We start from the raw sequence: 23,545 nt of genomic DNA on the forward strand, positions 1-23,545 counted from the left end.
ATTCCCTGTTTGACACTATCCATGCTAGTTAATTATTAAATCATAGTTGATAAAATTAAAGCAATACTATCTTCAGTTTTAGAAATAATAAATACATGTAAAATAACTTATTTCTAGTTGCGTATTTTTGCCGGACAATGGAGCTTTCTTCGTGGGTTATGTCATAACCGCCTTATTTATTGGTTGTGTCTTTGAATTGATACGAATACCAGATGCTCTTTTCTTAATTTATCAGTCATTCGTTTCCAAGTCAGAAGCTGAAAATGTGACTCTTAGAAAAGTAAGTATTTTCACGTATTAAGAACGAATTTCTTATGAATCCATTTTTAGAATGCTTAATATCTTCAAAGCCTTGAAGTTTAAGAAGAGTTCTCTTTCACAGCCTGCGAAAATTTGATTCAAGAATTTGCTCTTCAAACTGCAAATTTTACTGAATCGTTGTACTAAATTTCATTGACTGGCTCACCAGTGGCTGAGCGGTAAAGTCGATGAACACTGGTAGTTCGGTCGGAGGTTCGAATCCCGCGAACGGGATGAATGCATGTGCGATTTCGTGGTTTCCCCCATATGTAACGTGTATACGAGCCAGTTTCTCTTAGGAAGTCTTCCACGAAGGCATCCCTTCCTTTAGGCACATAGCCCTCGAGGCTATTGCCATAGTCACATAAATGAAACCAAACTTAATTTCATTTCTAAAATTTGACAAAATTACAAATTTATTTTGTTTCTTCGAGGAGATGACTCTTCGTTACATTTCTTGGAACAGGAAAATTTATTCTCTAAAATCATAGGAAACCTTCGATTGAATTCAATAAAATTTTACAACAAAACACTCTTAATTTCCTTAAAAGGCTTTATTCTAATATAGTTTCAAGTATTTAATTAGTTATTTATGATAAGAACTTTAATTCTGTTATAATGAATTATTCCGGGGAAGAAATTTAAAAAAAAAAAAAAAATCTTAAATGTTCCACATTTTAATGTTTGCCCAAATGGGTTTGTTAACGTTTTTTACGCTCTCGCTAACAGTCTGTTCTTGTACTCACTGCATCTACCATTTTTTTTCTTTTTAGCCTTATTTTCTTTTTAGCTTTATTTAGCAGCGTTTGTTTCACATTTACGCCACATACAATTCAATAACTAAATCACAAAATTTTTAAAAGCTGCATAGTAGTATATGCTTATCATTCCCGATGCAATGTCAAGTGTTGGCATAAAGTTTAATATTTTTTTCAGTCTTTTCTCAGTTCACAATAACAATAGTCAATTTTCTTAGTAAGATGACTAAGAAACAAATTCTTGTCTTTTTATTGTTAACTTCTTATGTGTTGATTTTATTTACTAAATATTAATTTCTTTGCATTTATGTCACATAAAATTCCTTTCAGCAGCAAAATCACAAAATATTTAAAAACAGTACATCTTTAGAATTCTCCATAGAATGTTAGAGGTTGCATACATGCTTTGATATTCACTATATTATTTCACTAAAAAATCGCCGCTCGCTCTGTCAACCGCCTAAATAGTTATCATAAAAATAGAAAAGTATATAACGATTTTAACGAGCAAAGCTAGTTTAATTTCATAAAAATATTGAATATTTCTGATTACACATCTCATGAGTTTAATACATGTTGGTGGCAACAGTTTGAAAAGTCAAACAACGCTTATCGTGAATCGACGAAAAGCGCCAAAACGAAATTAAAAGTCCATCTGAAAAAATTGCCCCTTTGGACTAATAATAAGTAAATATAAAAAGTTTTACATTCAAAAGAAAGAAAAACTTTTGATGTAATAAGAACTATTTAATTTAAATAAGTAACAGAAATTTTCTTTGCAAAAACAAAAATCGCAAATTCTAAAATTTACTTTAAATTTTCTTATGCTAACATAATTATCATTATTTATACGTATATATTATTTTATTTATCCATTATAATAGCTATCTATGAAATTTTGTGAGTAAACTTTCTAGAATAAATTCGAACTGAAATAATTGTGTTCTCAAAATGTTCAACATGCATAAATGATGGAAATAAGAGGCAATGCATGTAGTTGATTAAATTCCCCAAATTAACATCACAGTATATTGTAACCTAAATGAAAAGTGACTTTTAATTCGATTCAAAATTAATTTTTCCATTTACCATTAGTTTGAGCGATTATTATTAAGACTTAATATACGTCAATTTGGAACTTTTTCTTAGAAAGGACCTGAGTTTATTTAAATTCCTTTAGCAATTTTTATTATGAATTCCACCTCGATTATGATTGATTTGAAAGAGACGAAGAAAAGAATTCTAATTCAATTAAAATATAAAAAGTTCAAAAAGAAATTTCAGTACGTCTTTAAAAGTTCTATGTAATGGCAAATTATTTAAATACTACACTCATTTCCATAAATTAAGGATAATTCGGAGTCACGCGAAAATCGAACTCTAAAATAAATATATCACCTGTAAAATCACTACACACATCTTCAAGAATCATATGCAAATTTCAGGAAATAACCAGATGACACCGATGATACGTCACAATGACGAGAGTGAAAGAGAGAGTGATATATGAGGAATACAGGCAAAGCAGCAAAATTGTTCGCAGGCGCTTTATAAGCATTTCAGTGCAATAACCGAATAGTTATGACACAAAGGACGCATTTGGATGATTTTTTACGTGGTAGAATTATCGGCCGTCCGGAATGTGGGCGTACCCAACTGGAAGTATCAGACGAACTTGGAATTGCCCAGAGTGTCATCTCCAGGCTTTGGCAACGATGCCAAGATGATGGTAATGTGAGTAGACGTTACAGCACAGGTCGCCACAGAGGTACAACGCCGAATGAGGACCGGTATTTGGCAGTTACTACCAAAAGAAACAGGCAGAGCACAGTCTCAGACCTGTCTCGTCAGCTCTCTTCAGCCACTGGTACGACAATTTCAAGGCAGACCGTGTACAAACGCTTAGGGCAGATTGGTCTATATATTACTAGACCTGTCAGATGCGTTCCACTTACTGCAACTCACTGTCGCCTGCGGTTAGCCTGGAGTAGAGAGCATGCATTGTGGACACCGCAACAGTGGGCTTGTGTGATGTTTTCCGACGAGTCCAGGTTTAGCTTGCAGTCTGATTCTCTCCAGACTTTCATATGGAGAGCTCCAGGTACCCGTTACCACCAAGAAAACATCATTGAACGACACCGTTACGGTGGTGCAGGAGTGCTCGTTTGGGGTGGAATGATTCTGTGTTCCAGAACTGACCTGCATGTTCAAATTGGAACCATGACAAACCAAATCTATCAGAACGTCATTCTGGAACAACATGTACGTTTGTTTCGGGGCGCCATGGGCGCACAATTTGTGTTTATGGATGACAACGCCCGTCTTCACCGTGCAAACATCTTAAGCGAATGCCTTCAATCGGAGGATATCACCCGTATGGACTGGCCAGCATTCTCACCGGACTTGAATCCAGCAGAGCACGTGTGGGACATGCTTGGCCGATGAGTTGCAGCCCGTCAACCTCCTCCTACATGTCTACCGGAACTTCGGAGAGCATTGCTTTTTGAGTGGTGTAATATCCCCCAAGATCAAATCTATAATTTGATACTAAGCATGCCTAGGCGTTGTACGGACTGTATTGCATCGTCTGGGAGATGTATTAACAATCATACCAACCATGTAATATTGGTTTTTTGTAAACAGGTTTTTTTTTTTTGTAATTTCCTCCAGGGAGAAAAAATCGCTAATTTTTTTAATAATATCAAACATATAGCATCTTTGTTTTGCTCTTTACCTTTTGTTTAATAAATAAGCTTTACAAATAAGTCAAATTTGTTTTGCTTTTAACTCTTCCTTTGTTTGATTTTGCATTATCCTTAATTTATGGACATGAGTGTAGATGATTAACGGTTTTTCTTTCACTTAATGTAAAATATCTACAATTAAAATTTAACTGCAGCTTACCTTGTACGACTCTAAAACATCTTGGTCCATCAACACTGACTGAAGCCATTGTAAGAGTTTTTGTAAACAAATCTTGTAATTCGGTAAGCAAGAAAATTTTGGTCTTTAAAATATGTCCTCATTCCAACAAAAATGAACCAATCACATTAATTCCATGTTCTTTTATCTATATCTTATTTACACATCTCGTTTATCGTCTGCGGAAAATACCTAATATGTATGAGAATGGATGTGACGAGAAAATTTAAAATGAGGCCTTTTAGCGAATCATACAAAATTACCCATTTTTAGAATGCACTGAAACACAGCCCTGATTCTTAAGGATTTTAGATCTGTCTATAAGAGCATTTTCCCCACAAACTAATGCATATACGTTAATTCACAAATTATAATTTAAGTAAAACATGCCATTCTAATCCCCTTAAGAACTAGATAATTTGAAAAACGAAAACGCTTTTAATAACACTTAACTAAAATGGATCTTAATTATGAAAGTAATATATCACTATAAGTACTTTGGCAAATGCCAATTTCATTTAGCTGTGAACTAAAGTGAAGGATTCATGATATTAAAAAGACTAGCCACTTTTTTTCTTAAAATGGGCTGAGTTTTCTCAATAAAAATTTTCACTAAACGGAAGATGAATTTTGTTACTTATATCTTCTTCAAAACAATTTTTCGATTTTCTTCAATTATTATGCAAAAAATTATTCTAGCCTTTGTTTGCGAGTATTATATATTTAACATATATTTTACATAATGCACTTTAAATACTTTCATATTATAGGCTGCTTCCAGTTTAATACTATGCTATTTTAATTTTTAGGATTTGATAATAGAATTCGCCTACGGGATCCAGTATTCGAGAATACTGCTCATTTTCACTTTAGTTTCATTCTTTAGCTTCTCATGTCCAGTGATAACACCTTTCGGTAAGTATATATTCAGACATTTTTCCTTTTGAAATTTGAAGGGAAAACAAGGATTTCAGGAAAGAACAGAGATATTTCCTGTTCTCTGCTCTTTTAAGGGGGCTCATACACCTTAAACCCCTTATGAGCTTCGAATTATGTGACTGTTGCAAGAATTGTGATATTTTATTTATTTTTGGAAGTAATAACCTCCAACTTTTTACAGCTGACTACATAATATAGCTGCTTTGGAAACTAGTAACCAGAAAGTTTGTGTTGCCACAAATGTTTTTGTAATTTAATCGAATTTGTGACAAAATTTTTCGTCATTTTTCCACATTGCGCGCATGATATTTTAAAAATGGCTAATGGTACATACTTGAAATTGGATGGAATTCTTTATATGGGCACTATTTTCTAACTGAACCAACAATCTGATGAATATTTTACGATTGAAAAATTTTATGCACGAAAATATTACAGATATTTTTAATAAAATACATTTTATAAACTCGACTCCAAATAAAATAAAAAATTAACATGAAATTCTCAGTTTTTTTGGTTTACAGTAGTTTCCAAATGTTATAAAAGCTATATATAAACTATGGAATTAAATAATGCAACAGATAATTTTAAACTGTGCGCGCAAGGTGGAAACATGACGAAACATTTTGTCACAAAGCGGATTAAGTTATAAAAATATTTGTGGCAAAACAAACTTTCTGATTACGATTTCAGAAAGTAGCTATATTATGTAGTGAGCAATAAAAAGTTGGAAGTAATTGCTTACTAAGTAATAAATAAGTTATCTCAATTCTTGCAACAGTCACATGTTCGAAGATCATAAGGGGTTTAAGGTGTATGAGCCCCCTTAAAATATCGATGTGTATACCACATGATTTCCTCGTACAGAATAAATTATACACATTTTTTGCTGCACTTCATTTAAACTCTTATTTACTCGAGTTTTATTAGAGATATATATCTCATTCAATTAATTCAGTTCTCACTTCTAGGCAAAAATGCATAAAAACTCAAAGCATCTTCATTAAAATTTGCAAAATATAGAAAAACCTCTAACATCAAATGCAGTTAAAAAAGTTAAGAAAAACAATTTTTACGCTTAAAATCAGAGTTTCTACGCAAAAACAAACAATTCGGTCACCGGGCAGAAAGATAAAATTTTATGTGCACAAAACTGAAAGTTAACATTTAGTTCCACTGGGCAAAAAGACACTGAAGTCTGTACCAACTGATTTAATTCACTATTCCTCTATGAGTTTCATACGTAAACCAAGGGTGGCCTTGTTAGGTTTAGCTCCACTTAAACGTTTAAATTGCTGATAATTGTACAGATAATGCACGCAGATTAACTGAAGGCATAAAAAACTTAGCGAGAACATAACAACATAATTCAATAACTTTTAAAGGAAAAAATGCACAATTTACCAACATATAAGAATAAAACTGGAGCTCACTGAGCCGAGTAACAAAGCAGAAATATATATACACGGTAATATATTCAGGAACAGGAATTTGGATGGCGTAGAAGTGCTGATCCATAATGACTAGGAAATTGGAGTCGAAGACAGATTAAATCTTCATTTTTATTTTCGGCAACATGCCGCGGACACACACAATTCGGCACACCATATGTGCCCGTTCCAAAAGGCTTACATTTTTGACATTTTTGATAATTTTGTAGCAAGAAAGCAGAGCAGACAGACAGCAGCGTAACTAGGCCAAAGCGTGGAAAGCAAGTGCGTATTTTTCAAGGTGAAATCTTCTTCAAACTGAGTTAGTTTTGGTTTTCAAAGTATTTTGATTGGATAGTTAATATTGCTGTAAAATTGTTATTGGCTGCTTGAGTTTTAGTCCAATTTACACCACTAGAATTACGTTAGAGTCATATGACATAGATTTTTCTCGAAATGACGCAGTGCAAGTAAATGTTACTATTTTTAGAATAGAGAAGGGAAATTAATTTACGCTGCTAATTTAATCTTTTACATATTATTTTTCTTAAGTGCATAAATTGCATTTTGAATTAGAACGTCATCTTAAGTAAATAAGCGGCAGCAGCATACATAAAAAGCATTTTGCCGACAGGAGAGCTTATGCGGTAAAGGAAAAAATGATAAGGTACTTTCAGAGAAAGAAGGTTGGGAGTCGGAAAAGTTTCAGTTCAGAGTTTTGGTTTACAATTAATTTGATTGGACAAGAGGCATCTGCATTAAAACGTTACTTAAGATAGAAAAATCTGGAACCTGTGAGAAGAGATGAATTTAGGGGCAGATCACTAAATTTAGAATGTTAATTTTGAGGTCGCCAATTATTATTTTTTTTAAACAGCTATCATATTTTTTATATCTTACGTACATGTATATACGTTTGGTGCAGCCGATTGTAACTCAAAAGAGAGGTGCACGATTACATGCTATAGCAGTCCCGTATACAAAATTGCAATTCTAAGGCTACTCGTTTTGAGTTATGAGAGATACACACTTACGCACGTCACCAGAAAAGTGTTTCCTTAATTCATTTTAAATCGATTTTACTGTCCGTTATGGGAAAAAAAACAGTCCTTTATTCTCCCAGTACGTACAGATGTCATTCAAAAACACTGTCAAGTGAATTCGAAAGCGGAGTCAAAATGGATATTTTCGTTGAAATAGATACCCGGAATTTTTCTCAACTTCAATACTTCCTTTATTTCGTACAAGGAAGTAAAAAGATATACTTTCAGTTCAAATACGCTCAGAAATAAAGAAGGTAAGATATAGTATTGAATCAGTACAAAAACACATATATTATACTGTACATTGTACATGCATCAATGCATAATCAAATTTTTCATTCCAGAGACGGAGAGAATTACCCTCTTCCTTTGCGTACGCTCATTCTCTTGCTGTTAAATATTAGCACTCTTTAACCTCTTCGTCGTTCGTAACGCGTCTAGTGCGTTCAAGTAGAACTTCCGCAGGGTGGCCGTAACGCGCCTCAAGCGTTCTTCTACATTATACCTCTTAGAGGGTAGCACTAATCAGGCATTCTATTTCTAATTGAAGTTGTCCCGGGTTTTATGAATATTCGCGCCATTTTTCATAAGATACAAGACAGTGAGAGATGGCTTCAACGTCTACTCAGCAGAAAAAGAGAAAAAAATGAGGTTGTGAATTGGAAAGACAAGAAGGATATATAGTGGTGGCCAAAATTGTGGACACTTTTGGAAATTTTTATGTTTTTGAACTTTGTATGCTTATAGAAAACGTTACGTTTCACAAAATACAAACTTGTATATACCATTTTAAAGAGAATTTATTACTGAATTCAATACAAAACACAAAATTCAATTATTTGCAATACAAAAAAAGTTAAACGATAATAGTTATCGATATACATTAGATAGTGATGATTGCAGTGAGTTATCAGTACTTAGTAGGGTACTCTTTATTTTTGATTACTGCTTCACATCGACGTTTCATTGAGCTGACAAGAGTTTTAAGCTCTTCTTTCCTTATTACACGATGCCAGGAAACAATTATAGCCTCAATTAGTTCCCTTTTATTTGATGGGCGCTTCATCCGGACAAGAGTTTTCAAACGGTGCCACAAATTTTCGATAGAATTGAGGTCAGGACTGTTTCCTGGCCATGACAACAATTTAATGCTCTTTGTACGAAACCACTTCTTCGATATTTTGGTCGTGTGGCAAGGAGCAGAATCCTACTGAAAAATAAACGAAGCATTGTTGGGAAAGAGATCTCTGATGGAAGGTAGAAGTTTTGGTTCTAGAATAGTGTCAATGTATTTTCTGGCATTCAGTGTCCCATCGATGACATGAAGGCGATCAATACCATCTGCTGACATGCATGACTAAATCATAACACTAACTGGGTTCTTCACAGTTGCTTGAATGCAGTCAGGATGTAGCTCTTCTCCTATTCTACGTCTTACATATTTTCGCACATCACTACCGAATAACGATATCTTAGTTTCATCACTCCATGTAACTTGTGACCACTGATCATCTGTCCAATTAATGTATTCATTTGCCCACCATAGTCTTTTTTTTTTCGTTGCTGAAAATTAAGATAAGGCTTTTTTCGTGGAATTCTACCTCTCAGTCCAACATCTGTTAATCTTCTCCTGATTGTTCTTGAACTGACAGAAACACCAGCATCATTCAGATCACTTCTGATGGCGGCTGATGACATTTTCCTAACTTGGAGACATAGTCTTTTTATTCTTCTGTCATCAATAGATGTGGTGCACCTTTTTCGGCCTTTTCCTTCTTTGTTTTTTATTGAATTTGTCTCCTGATATCGTAAACAAAACTTTCGGACTCCAGATGTAGTCACTGAACCACCCACCCGTCTTGCAATTTCAGCATAGGAAAGACCACTTTCTCGTAACACAATAATATTACATCGCTTTCCAGGTGTCCAATCTACTCTTTCATTTGATGTCATTGCTTCTTGACTACTGATTGAAGTTTTACAAAAATTCCTACTTGTAATTGCAGTGTATAAGAAACAGGTCCTCCTTCTACAGAACAAAGCAAAATAATGAACTGTTTCAAGTGTAAACATGATGTCAGTTTCTACTGGCAGTTACTAACATTTTATTGGTTCTCAGAAGAAGAACAGTGATTGGCCAGGAAAGCTAGACATTACAAAACACTTTATAACTGTGTTTTTTATTTATATTAAAGTACATATAACTTTTTTCGTATTGCAAAAAAATGAATTTTGTGTTTTGCATTGAATTCAGTAATAAATTATCTTTAAAATGATATATACAAGTTTGCATTTTGCGAAACGTAACATTTTCTATAAGCATACAAAGTTCAAAAACATAAAAATTTCCAAAAGTGTCCACAATTTTGGCCACCACTGTACGTTTGATGAGTACAGTCCATAATAATTCAATGATTGATGTTAGAACACGGAAAATAACTTTAAAAAAACCAATAATTGTAAAAGATTACAACAACAAAATGGGAGGAGTAGACCGCCTGGATCAGATGTTATCAAATTATCCTGCTGTTAGACATAAGCAGAGATATTATTATTTTTCCATTATGCTTTATTTCCTTACAATTTTGCTTAATATTCTTTGACATTTATCCACTATGAAAGTTATGTATGGGAAGTTGTGATGTACAGAGAAAACAACATTACACGCTACGAAAAATAGACGGCCCGCTGGGGGTGGGGGGAATTTTCGCGGACAGGAGAGGATGACGGAAGGGTTAAATTAAACTGGATAATGGTACTGAGGGCTATAGAGAAACAGTAAAAGGCAAATTTTCGAAAAAAAAAAACTGCAGTGTATTGAAAGCAAACATTGGACATATATCCGGAGATGATATAACCATTGAGATACTCAAGAAACTCGCAGTTGATGAGGTAATAATAACATAGATTCGAGCTTGTGATGTACTGATCACTGCGTAATAGTAAAAAGGTTGACTCACTTACTGTCACTTGTTTACTGATGTTCACAGGCAAACCTATCATTCTTTCCGACGACAATTATCACGAAACTTCCAAGGGGGGTCTTCAAACTCGTTAACAAACCAAAAGTTGCAAAGTGGGGTATTTAACAGCCCTCGCAATCTTCGGAGCAGGGCATTTAACGTGACACGCATCCCTGCAATTATTTGCAGCCGTAGATTGGGAAATGCAATGTATCAATGTAATGTGAGTTACAACATATAGTGTGATAAGACGCATTTCCGCCATGAGATATGCGTACTCTAGCGACAATAACTACTGCTTGAGAACTGACACAGAGCATATATATGTTCGACTCCTCATGAGTAGTGTTTTGGGGTAATAATAATAAGCTATACAATTAGCCAAAAAGCTTGTAATCCTCATGCTTCAGTACAAACATCAATGAAAAAGTTAACGTAGACATGGACGTTGAGCTAATGGAGACATGGTTTCAACGAACAATGACAACTGCTTTGTTACAAGTGACGGGGGACGTGGGCACTGTGCCTCTACCATACTGGTCAATCAGTACAGCACCACGTCCACCATTAACTAGAACAGCCCCAGATGTCAAGAGGGGGGCACACTGGCGCCTCGCCGATTTAATGTGCATTGATTATATTTATAAATACAGTGTCTTATACGTCGTTCAAGATGCATATTACAAGATTTCCTATGGTGACTTTGATAACAATTATAATTACCCGCACAAATTATAGTTACACATATTGTTACATTGAATAATACTTTGACAATACATGACTAGCTTAAAATATACCTTGAAGTATGTTTAAAATATGCACAGAAGTATGAGCACTGTATATTGGGATACGCGTAATATAACACTGATTATATACATCACATATATAAGCAGTAGCTACTTAATATAATACAGGGTAAATATACAACATTATGCGGTTCAGGATACATTAACACATAGTAGAGAATACAGTACACGTCGCAAAATGTTAAGATCATCGTGATTTGTCTTGGACATATAAAATCTCCTATCACTTGGACTACACTAACATTACACATGCACAGATAACTAAAGAAATATTGATACAGGGATAAATAAATATGCATACATTAAGTGCATGTTGGAAACGCATTATACATTAAGTATATAGTACATCCAGACGTTACACTAATTGGTGTAATGAAATTAGTTCATAAACATGATTGAGTAAACACGCATACTTAGAAACATATAACTGCTTTGTACAGGTACTTTTTTGTTTATCCCTCTGAACACCAAAGACAGTCAGCAGCAATTGCCCCAAAATATAGGACATCACCGAATAAAGTGCGCGGCAGAATTATAATTCTTATGACAGGTGGTAGAATGTTTTCTCAAAGTGACAGGTATACCTTGAAAATATAAACATCAAATACACTGTAAAAAAAAATCTGTAAAGTTACTAAGAAAAGTCGTGGAAACTGGGATGCCATGGATTATTTGAGTAATCAAAACAGGAATTTTCTTAGTAACTTTACAGAGATTATACCTGTAATGGTTACAGATGTTTGACATGTAATGTTACAGGAAGTTATTCTGTAGGCATAACAAAGTTTTTGTATGTTGATTAGATTACCGAAGCATATGCCTGTAAAGGTTACAGATCTTTGATCTGTAATGTTACAGGAAATTATCGTGTAAGTATAACATGTTTTTCATATGTGATTTACCAATGTAAACATCTGTAAAGCTTACAGGAAATAATAGTGTAAGTAGATCGTAATTTTTGAATGTGAATTACTAAAGGGAATATTTGTAGATTACTAGTGTTCTGCTTGTAAGTTTATTGCAAGTGATTATGTAAGAACATGTATTTTCATGTGAAATTTTAAAGGATATATATATGTAAAAGTTGCAGATAATTTACTTAAAAGTTCTTCCAAATAATTATGCATATAGAACATATTTGTCTTATACAAAAATGATGTATTCCTAAATATTAAATATTTTGATTGTAATATTACTATAAATAAGTACACATGTAGAACATATGTTTTATGTGAAATGTCTACAGCTACTGCTTGTAACAAAATATGCTGCATTTATTTATTTGTGGGGAAAGGGAAGTTATGTAACTTTAAATATTAAGTTTTTTTTTTTTTTTAAGGAAAAATATCTTAGATTTTCTAAAAGATATACAACATTTTCTTTCAAAATATTCCCAATGTTAAAAAGAAGCTCAAATTTTATGTTTTTCTTACATCTGCATTACTTTCCTTTATTGAATTTTAAGACATCTCAAAGTTACATATGCATCACGAAATAGCTGGAAAAAAAAACTTGTGTATTAGACTTAATGGTTTTTTGGCAATAAATTAGTAATGTTCTAGAATTCCCCCCGCTGAACACTGGTAGTTCGGTCCGAGGTTCAAATCCCGCGAATGGGCTGGTTGTATGGGTATTTTCATGGTTTTCTCCATGTGTAACATTATATAAGTCAGTTTCCCTTCGAAAGTCCTCCACAAAGGCATTTCTCCACTTAGGCAGATAGTCCTAGTGTGCTTTGCCATACTTAAGTAAACTAAACCAAATCATTCTCCTTATACCCAACAGTGTAATCTAAAGAGACTGCAATTGGATATGATTACAGTAAAAAAATATTTTAATGAAATTGTTTCAATAAACAATTCTAAATATTTTTTCAAATTCTAAAAAAAAATTATTTATGTAACTCAACAATGAACTTAAATTCAGTTATCACAAGTTATCCAAAATTATTTTCATGCTTAATTGCATTATTCATTTTAATTACAACATATAATTCTTTTAGACATAAATGCTTTTTAATCTCTTCTGCTACTGACCATTAATTGAAATAATAGATTAATTAATCGGACAGTTGTACAGGTATTTTCCCAGATTTAAAACTTTATTAATAAATTACATTCTTCTCATTGAATACAAAATTGAAGAATTAGTTAGTCCTAAATTTAATTTTTCAAGTATTCCTTCTACTAAAACATTTATTGCCTACAGGCAGCCAGACAGTAAGCTGAACACTAGCATTTGGCTCTAGATTTAAATCCTAGAGAATGGGCTGCCTGTGTAAATGTTTGTGTAACATGAAGTTTTCCTTAAAATATTCCTTTTCTTGGACAGATGGCCCTCTCTTGCTTTGTCATATTTCAAATAATCAATTCAAGCATTTAATGTAGGTATGACTTCACAACTTCGTCCCAAATTCTAACTGAAAAATTGAACAGAATCCCCTGATACTGTGTCTATAATACATGATGAATATAGACTGATCTTAAAAATTTAAGGAAGAAAATATAATGTATTTGGAAATGCCTTGATCCTATAATTATATTTTTTTCTGCTATGCCTATAAAATTAAGAAAAGAATGTAAAAACTGAAGATAAAGAATTCAGCATTAATAATTGATATGATAGTAGTAATAAACTAAAAATTTTTTAATGAAAAATTGATAATGCATAATGGCTCTTTAAAATTTTAATTTTCTATCCTACTATTAATGGAACTAATTTATCACTATAATCAAAATGACTCAGATTTTCTTTCTTTAACTGATGTCAAAAATACGATCATTATTTCAAAATTCCTGTGGATGATTTAATTGTTCTCAAAATTTTCTATTCATTTATTAAATGGTTCAGATTAATGTTTTTGTTATCATTATTTCAAACGACTTTTTAAATCTTCGGGAAAAATGTTTAAATCTTCATTCAACAAAATTATATTTTTAGATAGATTTTTATGGAATAAAAAATTCTGTAAGATAATATTCATTCACACAAGATATTAACTTAGTATTTGCTCATTACTTTACAAGTATTCGATGAAGTCTTTTAGTGTAACATACAGGTTACATAAGGAACCATTTCATTTTAACGTAATATTCCATAATCATATATTTTATTTCAAAAAATATCATATTTTGAAAATATTGGATATTGCAATGGATTTCGACTCTTTATTCCAATACACAGAATATAGAAACAAAAATAGGTTTATTTTTATTTGAAAACTATCCAAAAGGAAAATAAAATAAAAAATAGGTAAAATTTATATTATTGTTATTTTTAATTAACTAGTTGTGAAGGTGCAGTCCTCTTCTTCTTAGGATTCAAAGCACGGCTCCTAAATAAAGAAAAAATCACATTCGTTAGAAGTACATAACATATTCTAAATTTGTTATGTGACATTTTAATTTAGAATCTCTTCATAATAATTGCATGCACTTGTACATATTCCAAATGATTTAAATCTTTTTTTAAATTAAATAATTAAATTGCAAACAAGATTCCTTTTGGTCCTTTCATGAAATCATAAATTGCTTGTATCATCCATTTTTGAAGCAAAAACAGTACAAATTTAATTAATTCATTTTGCAGAAAATAATTTGAGGTTTATTAGATATTTACTATATTTATTTGTAATATAAAATAAATCTGTAAAGTAGTTTTAATAATGATCAGATTTTTTTTAAGATTAATTTCTCTAGAAATTGAAATGTATTAAGGTAGCACTTCTCAATCTGTGGATCATACAGCTTGCCCTCATGGTCCTCCGAAGTTTCCAAAGGAGACAAAAAAATTTAGTTGAAAAATCTCAGAGTTTAAAAAGTTACATATGACAATCATCTATCACCTTTTCTCGTAAGATAGACATTTTATGAAATTTATTATTGGTTACCCTACTTAGGGACTTCCCACTCAGTCTTAGCAGTAAAAGATGGATTTAAAGCACTATAACTGTGGTACTTACCACCATATATCCAAATATACTATCATATATCCACTAAGACTGTGGTCTTACCATCATATATCCAAATATAAAAGAGCCTTGCAAGAATTACAAATCATCCTTCTCATTAATAATCTTGAAATATTAGAAATATAACTTTTCTTCAATGGACTTAATTATGAAATATAATGGATTTTAATCATATATTAAAATATAAGTGTACTAGTAGTAATATATGCTAAAAAATTGCTTTCAAAGGGAACAGCAGCAAGGTGATTCACAAATTATGATAATTCACATAATCTCTATTCGAAAAAAGTATGAGAAACGCTGAAACAGGAGAATAATTAAATTATGGTTAATACTGGTAATTTCAGCCGGTACTTTTCCGTTTTGACGGCGCAAACGATAAAGTCGCCAATAATGGTTTAACTGATGCCAGACGGAATATCTTTGTTGGTAACCTTTTACGCCTCAGTTTCAAAACAAGTTGAAGCCATTTCTTATCAGATTGTTTCATTCAATACTGGCATACAATAATATAGAATTTTTACACGATATTTAAATTTTATCCCCTAAGACAATTCACGGTAATAAGTCAATTAGTTCTAAGTCAATTAGGTTCTAAGTCAATTAGAACGCAATTACACCGCTCATCCGAAGGCGAAATCAAGTGTTAAATTCATCAATTCTAATGAGAATGCACTAGCGAAGTAAAGCACTGCGGTTTTACATAATTTCTGAGTAAGCTATTCGTACGAATTGAAATAATTCTTGCATTTAAACTTGTATTCCAAATTAAGATTTAACTTGAAATTAATGTAGATAATTACTGAGCGAATTAGATTTTAGTAGCGTAGTTTACGTGAGATGAGATCACTTGGGGTCACGTGATACGAACCGGCGAATCAGGATATTGAACCATGAAATCATAGTAAATTCTTAAATTAATGTCTTTTTACAAATTTATTGTCTTTTTACAAAATTTTAAACCATATTAAAATGTTTATGCCTTCAAAATAAAAAAAAATTCTTAGAATTAACATTTTTTATGTGTATACTGTATGTTGTCGCCAACAAAGTCTGCTTGGCGAGATTTGCGCCGGCGAAACGGAAAAGTACCTTTCAGCCATATGCTTTAAGCTTGATGATCAACATTAAAAAATTCTCAGAAAGTGTTAGATCAAAAACTACTTTTCCACATAATATGAACTTATACGTAACAGCATTTAATACTTAGCTCACTGGCAAAATATACAAAATTTTGAAATGCAAGTATATATATATAAGGCCAATAATATAGTTATCAACAATTAATGCATGAACTTCAATACTTACACAATTAACAAACACATGAACAATGATGTTACATGCATTCATCCTCTGAATTAACTAGTCAGTTTGGGTAATTTCTATCTTAGATGTCGCAAAAATTGATCGTGGATTTAATATTTTAAATGTTCCTCTCATAGACATTTTAATACTTGTATTTTTTACATAGAGTGTCATCTTTAGTTTTACAGATATTCATTTGTTCACTTATTACGATTAAGTTTTACAGACAGAACAGATGATACCTGATTACATTAAGTGGTATTTAAGACAAACTTACTTACTGGTACTTAACACAGTTGCTAGAAAAATATTACATAGTGAAAGACAGGGTACAAAGTCAGAATCTGAAAACTTATTGACTTACACTAAGCTATTTAATGCTTGAAATATTTATGATTAGATAATATCTTTTACATCATCAATATCTAACAGTGATATGATATACTTTAAGTATACAGTAAAACCACTCTATAACTTTTCCATAATTTTGTACAATTTTGATATTTAATGGAGGTGGTTACTTCACAAAGCATGATTCTCAGTGATAATTAATATCAATGTTTGTATCACCAGAATACTTGACATAATCACTTAAAGAGGTATAGTTGCTAAGGTAGGTTTTTCTATACTTCAAACAATGGTTTACATATTTTAAAAAGTATATATTTCTGACACTGTTATTTAAAAAGTGTATAACTCCTTCTACTCTTAAGCATAAAAATTTGAAATTGTTATGCTTAAGAGTCATTCATTTAGTTGTAACTTACAGGAAGATATCTTAAATGCCTAAAATGTTTTAATATATGAAAAACAGCAGTTAGAGTATATTGAAGGGTGCTCCCTGTATTATCAAGGGAGCGCAAGTTTGTGCAATTCTCTGATGTTTTCTTAAGTGAAAATAGGTCGATGTGTACATGGATAAAGTCAAGGGAGTGCACGATGCCAAGTTTGTACAATTCACAGATTTTTTTTAAGTGAAAATAGGTCGATGTGTACATGGATACCGAGTATGTGCAATCTGTCTTCGTGTAGCGGCGGTTTTTGGCACACAAATCGTCGCTACACAAGCCAAAATAACATGGTCAAAGAATTGCACAAACTCGGTATCCATGTACTGCCAAAAATCGCCAAATTTTGCCAAGGGGCACCCATAAATATGCTTTTACCAAAACAAGCTTTAAGGCATACTGTCATTTACATTTTAAATTCCAGTGATTTTTCAACACTAGTTCAAATACTCTAAGCATATGTTTGCATAAGTTACATAACTTTTGCATCAGCAAAATTTATAACTTAGCAAATATGAACTATGGAAAAAAATATTTGAGCTTACCTTGACCCTTGGATTTACTAAATCTATGACACTTTTAACGCCAAAGAAATTCGATGACCGAAAATACGCGATGATTTATTTAATCTGGTTTTAAAATGGGTCATTTTAAGTTTGGCTATATCAACAACATATTACTCAGTATTGTTGGATAGTGAATTTGTAATTCTTTTTCATTCTTGAAATATATACACATGACAGAATTGGAATAAAAATTTTAGGTTTTTCAGATGAACTCATAGATTGAACTAATTTGTTGAATTTTATCAAGTAGTTCTTAAAAATACAACCAACGATTAATTAAAACCAACTGCAATTCAAATGGATACTCTTTGTCAAAAAGGAGCAGTAGAACTTATTTTAAACATTCAGCAATAAATAGTTTTCTGAATATATTTTTTAGCGTAATGGCAGTTTCAAACATAATAAAGAGAACAACATTCATTCTAATGAGGATAATTTTGAAAATAATTCACATTAAAATATATCTGAAAGAGATTTTTAAATGAAAAGATGACACAAATTAATTATTTTCAAAAAATACATGTTATCTCAGATATAGAAGAAATTTGGCATTGAGCTGAGTATTGAAATTAATATATGCAACTGACGTATCATTACTAATATTTCCATGATTTGATATTGAATGCTATAACTATTAAATATTAGCAAATGCATTTTATAATGAACTTTGCACCAAAATTTATAGTAAATTTATATGTAAATTTACATTGTAAGTACTAGAATGAATATTGTACCATTTTATTAATATTTTACTTTTCAACAAGCATAAAGGAAAAAATAGAATTTTTTTTCTTTAATGTTCCTAGTATGTTACATCATAGTTAAAAATATGTCAAAGTCACGGCATTTCGATTGCCTTTTGTAAATGTTGGTTATAATGTAACTTAATAGATGCTTTATAAGTTGGTAAAGACTGTCCTGGATTAAAACTACCTTTAACACAAAAAATAATATACATTGAATACTTTTACAAATATGTAATTGCTATCCGACTATATAATCTTTTAAGGCGAACTTATCGCATGTATTAATGAAATGATATTCCATTTTTAATGTATGTTAAGTTATTTTGTCGAATTTTTTAAATATATTACATTTATTTTTTCTTTTTCGTTGAGATTAATAATAACATACATAGTGTAATAATGCTCTGAAAAATATTCTAAAGCAGTTCACGCTGGGATTAATGATAACATGTATGGAATAATAATGTTACATCTGTCAACAAAATGAAAAATATGAATATTCTAACGCGATATGTTTTAAAAGATACATAAATATTTAACATGAGAAATTATTAGACTATAGATAGAACATTAATATTAAGCTTATTTGTTTTTATACTAACATATTAACAAATTTGTTTCTGTTTATAAATATGAGCAGTTTAACTGCAGACACCTGCAGATGTAACGAATAAAAGTTGTTATTTTACTAAATGGAACACAAGCTCTGTGATTTGAACTCTTAACAATAATTCAACACAGGTTTATTTAGGAGCATTAGAATTATAAGCTAAACATTAAAAGAATTTAATTATAGATAGTGTAAAGAACATAACAAATACATTACATAAAATTAGTAAAATACACGTCAAACACTATTTCGAACTTACCTCGACCATAGCAAAAATAATGGCTAACATGGCGACTATCGTTGAACTCTCTCGCTAAGACGCTGTTTTTCCACCTTCTTCCTGATTGGTTCTTCTCTCTCAGCCGTTTTAAGCCACGTGATCACACGCTACGGACAAAATCCAAGCAAAACTTCTTGAAAAACTCCTGTAGAGTTTACAGTTTCGTTTGGTTCTGTGTTCGTTACAGGTATTTCCTTCGTAATTGTTCGCATTTCTGTAACTATACAAGACTTTTGTCTGTAAACTTCGAGGTTTTTTTTTACAGTGTACTCGAAAGCGTGTAACATGGGACACATGGGACTAATTGATGGTAGAATGCCTGAAACCTCATAAATATGCGTGCAATATACAACTGCAAATATAGCGGACACATTTTTAAGGCCTGTTCTGAAGGTTGAAGGCGATCGCGATGTGCCTTTGATCACAAATGAAAATTCCGTGGCCGATTGTCGTCGGAAAGTCTTATAGTTTCCTTTGCCACAAGAATAATATTTTGACAAATTAATTTCTGCACAGGTTTGATGTACTTTATTGTGAAATATATCGTGGATCGCTACAATATATTCTTTGTGTGCTCTCCTTCTCGAGTCAGCTACACTGTACACGGTCTGGCTGTGAAATTAGCTCTGTTTGCTCTAATACTGATGAATGCAAGTCTGCATATTCTACTTAGCATAAGGGGAGGTATGTATTCTTTCTTAGAATTTTTTTCAAGTAGAATAAGCTTTTGAATGAAAAATTACAGAGATATATTATTATACAAAGCACAAATAGCCGAAAGCGATATATTCGTTTATACGTAAGTAAATTTCCTTAATATAAAATTAGCCCTCTTTCTTCTGAAAACAACTCAGATTTTGCGTGTAAATATCGAATAAAATCATGGAGTTTTATTCAAATCTACATTAATATAACATTTTTTGCAGGAGGAGAATTTGATTTTCCACTTTATATTAATGGGACTTTCTCCCATATAAACTTTCAGTAATACAAGTAGACCTTCACTTAAGACAATTAGCGGTCCCATTGTAAATCGATTCTTACGTAAGCCGAGTTTACCAGCGGCCCAGCGTCGGACCAGTGTTGCTGAATACTGGTAGTTCAGTCAGAGGTTGAAAATCCCGCGAACGGACTGGATGCATGGCCGTTTTCGTGTCTTTTCGTACGTGTAACGTGTATACGAGCCAGTTTTCCTTAGAAACTCCTTCACGTAGGCATCCCTCCCCTTAAGCAGATAGCACTCAAAGCTTTGCCACAATCACATAAAACAAACCAATCGACGTAAGTCAGGAATTATTTTTTCTTGATATAGTTGATAATATTTTTATAAACTGTACTTATATTCGGAATAAAATGGATTGAAGAATGTCTAAATATATGTGAGATGCATTAGAATTTTTTAAAACTAGGAGTATGGAAAATCAGCTGCCTTCTTGCAGGATCCGAGATCCGGCTGTTTGAATTTCTAGCCTGGCTTGCTACCAGTTACAGTGAGAGAGAACGTAGTGAAATTCCTTGCACATATTTTGTAAAATTAACACATACTTTCCGTTTAATTTAGTTAGCATGCATAACAAATTAGAAACGCCTAATCGAAGTCTTTCAATTAACGTAAAGATTAGTAATTATTACTCATTTGGATGATTCAGAACCGTGAGTAATTTCTTTAATCAGAAAATTAATATTACCTAATTGTTCCTTCACACATTTATCAGTAATATTTGGCTGCGTCTCATATTTTTTAATCTTAGTTTCGGCTGTCACAAAAGGGAGTCATCGTAACTCAAGGATTACCTTTATTTATTTAGACCTGAATGTGAAATAATGTGATGATTCAGAAACTGATATTACTCATTAATATTTATGCAATTAATGAATGGACATTCATCTGGTTATTTGTTATATTTTTATTTTCTTTTTTCGTTTTATATTTTACATATATTTCTTCATTCCATATATTTCTTCATTCTATTGAGAACTATATTTACATATATTTCTTCATTCTATTGAGAACTAACTATATTTACATATATTTCTTCATTCCATTGAGAAATATATTTACATATATTTCTTCATTCCATTGAGAAACATATTTACATATATTTCTTCATTCCATTGAGAAATATATTTACATATATTTCTTCATTCCGCTGAAGCTGAATTTCCCATTTGCAGGATTCTTAATGAGTCAGTCACTGGTAAAGCTTTCAAAATAAGGATTCTTTCATGGATTATTGACTGCAGCATACCTTTTTGCACTCCCAATTATTCTCTTGCGGATTATTCGTAAAATAATAAGTGAATGGCTTAAAGAGTACTCCGAAACACTTGGAAATGAAGAAGAAGCGGCTAGCAATCAAGATGCAATAACAACTTATATTCAGCTTATTAAGTCTCACATTAAAAAAGTCACTAAAGCAAACTATGCTTAAAAAACGGGACGACGGGTTAAAACATAACTAACAAGGTAGAAGAACCTACAGATTCATTCCAAATATCAAAACAGATTTTGGGGATTTATTTAGTTTACTTAACGGTTGATTTTATTTTGAAGCAACCTTTCCCATCGTTTTTGCTTTCAACTCATGTTTTCTTGCCAGGATGCAAATGAGTTAGCGCGCATGCATTCAAATCAGATAGAAAGAAGTTAGTATTTAAGGGAAGGTTTTTGGAAGGTGAATTTAGAACTTGTTCTGCTTGTCCGAATGCCACTTTGCCATATTAGATTTGCTGTCGATTAGACTTCTGTAACATTATGCGCTTCTTGAAATTAGACTCATTTACACCGATTTTTAGGTGTCAGAGCTAGGCTGCACGTTAAGCAATCCGTGAAGCCGTTGACAAAACTTACTCCCTTTGTTTTACGTTACTCATTATTGTCTTTTTGATTTAAGCCAAAAGTGTTGACTTCTGTAAGCACGAGTTGGTGCCATCTGTGAATTTTAATTTAAGTTATAAGATTGATTTACAATCTGACTGTCTGAAGGTCACGTTGCCATATTTGATTTACTAAAGGTTAAGACTTCTGTGAAATTGAGCACTTCTTGAAATTAGGCTTGTTTACGCCGATTTTTGCGGTATTCGAACCAATGGATTATTCGTGCATCTCCAAATAAATTTTAAAAAAAAAATTACCCAAGGAGGCGTTTTTTTAACGATTTGTGTGTTACCTTTATTTATTAAATATCATATTCTTCACACTTATACCATAAAATTCAGTTCAACAGCAACATCACAAAAAATTAAAAGAGCATATCTTTAGAATTTCTCGTGCGCTGGAGATAAAACTATTTTTTTTTCGTACAGTGTTGCCATTGCTCGATCGTTGAGTTTCTTAATCTAAAACTCATAAATGCTTTAAAAATATGAAATGGATAATTAAACAAATTCGAAATTCCAAATTTGGGCTTTCAGATGCCTATATTGCGGTGGGGACGTACGTTATCCAAAATTGGATGTAGCACCGTTGTTTTATCACAGTGCGAGAAACATACATGCATTTATTCAGATTCTTCATTATTTAATTTCTTTAAATATAATACAGGGCGATAATATTCGGTGGCAACAATTTGAAAAGTGAAACAACGCTTATAGTGAATCGACGCAAAATGCGAAAACGAAATTAATAGCCATTCCCGGCAAATTGCCCCTTTGGACTAAAAAGAAAAAGAAAAGGAATATAAAGAAATTCTGCAAGGGTTCAAATTTTAACGGTCGCCCAAAAGTGTTTGTTAAGGTTTTTCTACGCTCGCGCTGGATTCGCAGTTTCTCAGTTTGCTGTTGCACTCACTTCTGCTAACAAATTCTTTTTATCATCTTAGCTTTATAATTAGCTTTATAATAATTTTCTTCGCAGAAAAATTACAAAAATTTTAAAAGCAACGTATGTTAAAATTCCCAATGCAATGTTAAATGTTAGAATACATTTTTTTAATTTTATTCAGTATTTTCTCGGCCCACCAGCGGCCGAGCGGTAAAGTCGCTGAACACTAGTAGTTCGGTCCGAGGTTCGAATCCCGCGAACGGGCTGGCTGCATGGGCGTTTTCGTGGTTTTCCCAATGTGTAACGTGTATACGAGCCAGTTTCCCTTAGAAAGTCCTCCACGAAAGGCATTCTTC

The 23,545-nt window shown here is 32.2% G+C and overlaps 1 protein-coding gene and 1 long non-coding RNA gene across 3 annotated transcripts in view; one reads left to right on the plus strand and one right to left on the minus strand.

Annotated features, from left to right (window-relative positions):
- The window catches only part of LOC146998942 (mechanosensitive cation channel Tmem63-like), a 43,400-nt gene that overhangs the window by 7,285 nt on the left and 12,570 nt on the right, over positions 1–23,545 (plus strand). For both annotated transcript variants that reach the window (XM_085812036.1, XM_085812037.1), the window contains exons 3-4: positions 118–280; positions 4,790–4,895. In XM_085812036.1, the coding sequence (XP_085668162.1) occupies positions 118–280; positions 4,790–4,895 (269 nt within the window). The remainder of the gene's footprint in view (positions 1–117; positions 281–4,789; positions 4,896–23,545) is intronic.
- Positions 14,353–19,578, minus strand: LOC146998943 (uncharacterized). Its single transcript, XR_015039842.1, has 2 exons — positions 19,406–19,578; positions 14,353–14,495 (listed from the first exon to the last, which is right to left on the minus strand). It is a non-coding gene; the product is annotated as an uncharacterized LOC146998943 (long non-coding RNA).

Source organism: Stegodyphus dumicola, chromosome 2 (assembly GCF_044657685.1).
Source record: "Stegodyphus dumicola isolate Sdum_Otavi_A_Nest chromosome 2, ASM4465768v1".
Lineage (NCBI taxonomy): Eukaryota > Metazoa > Arthropoda > Arachnida > Araneae > Eresidae > Stegodyphus > Stegodyphus dumicola.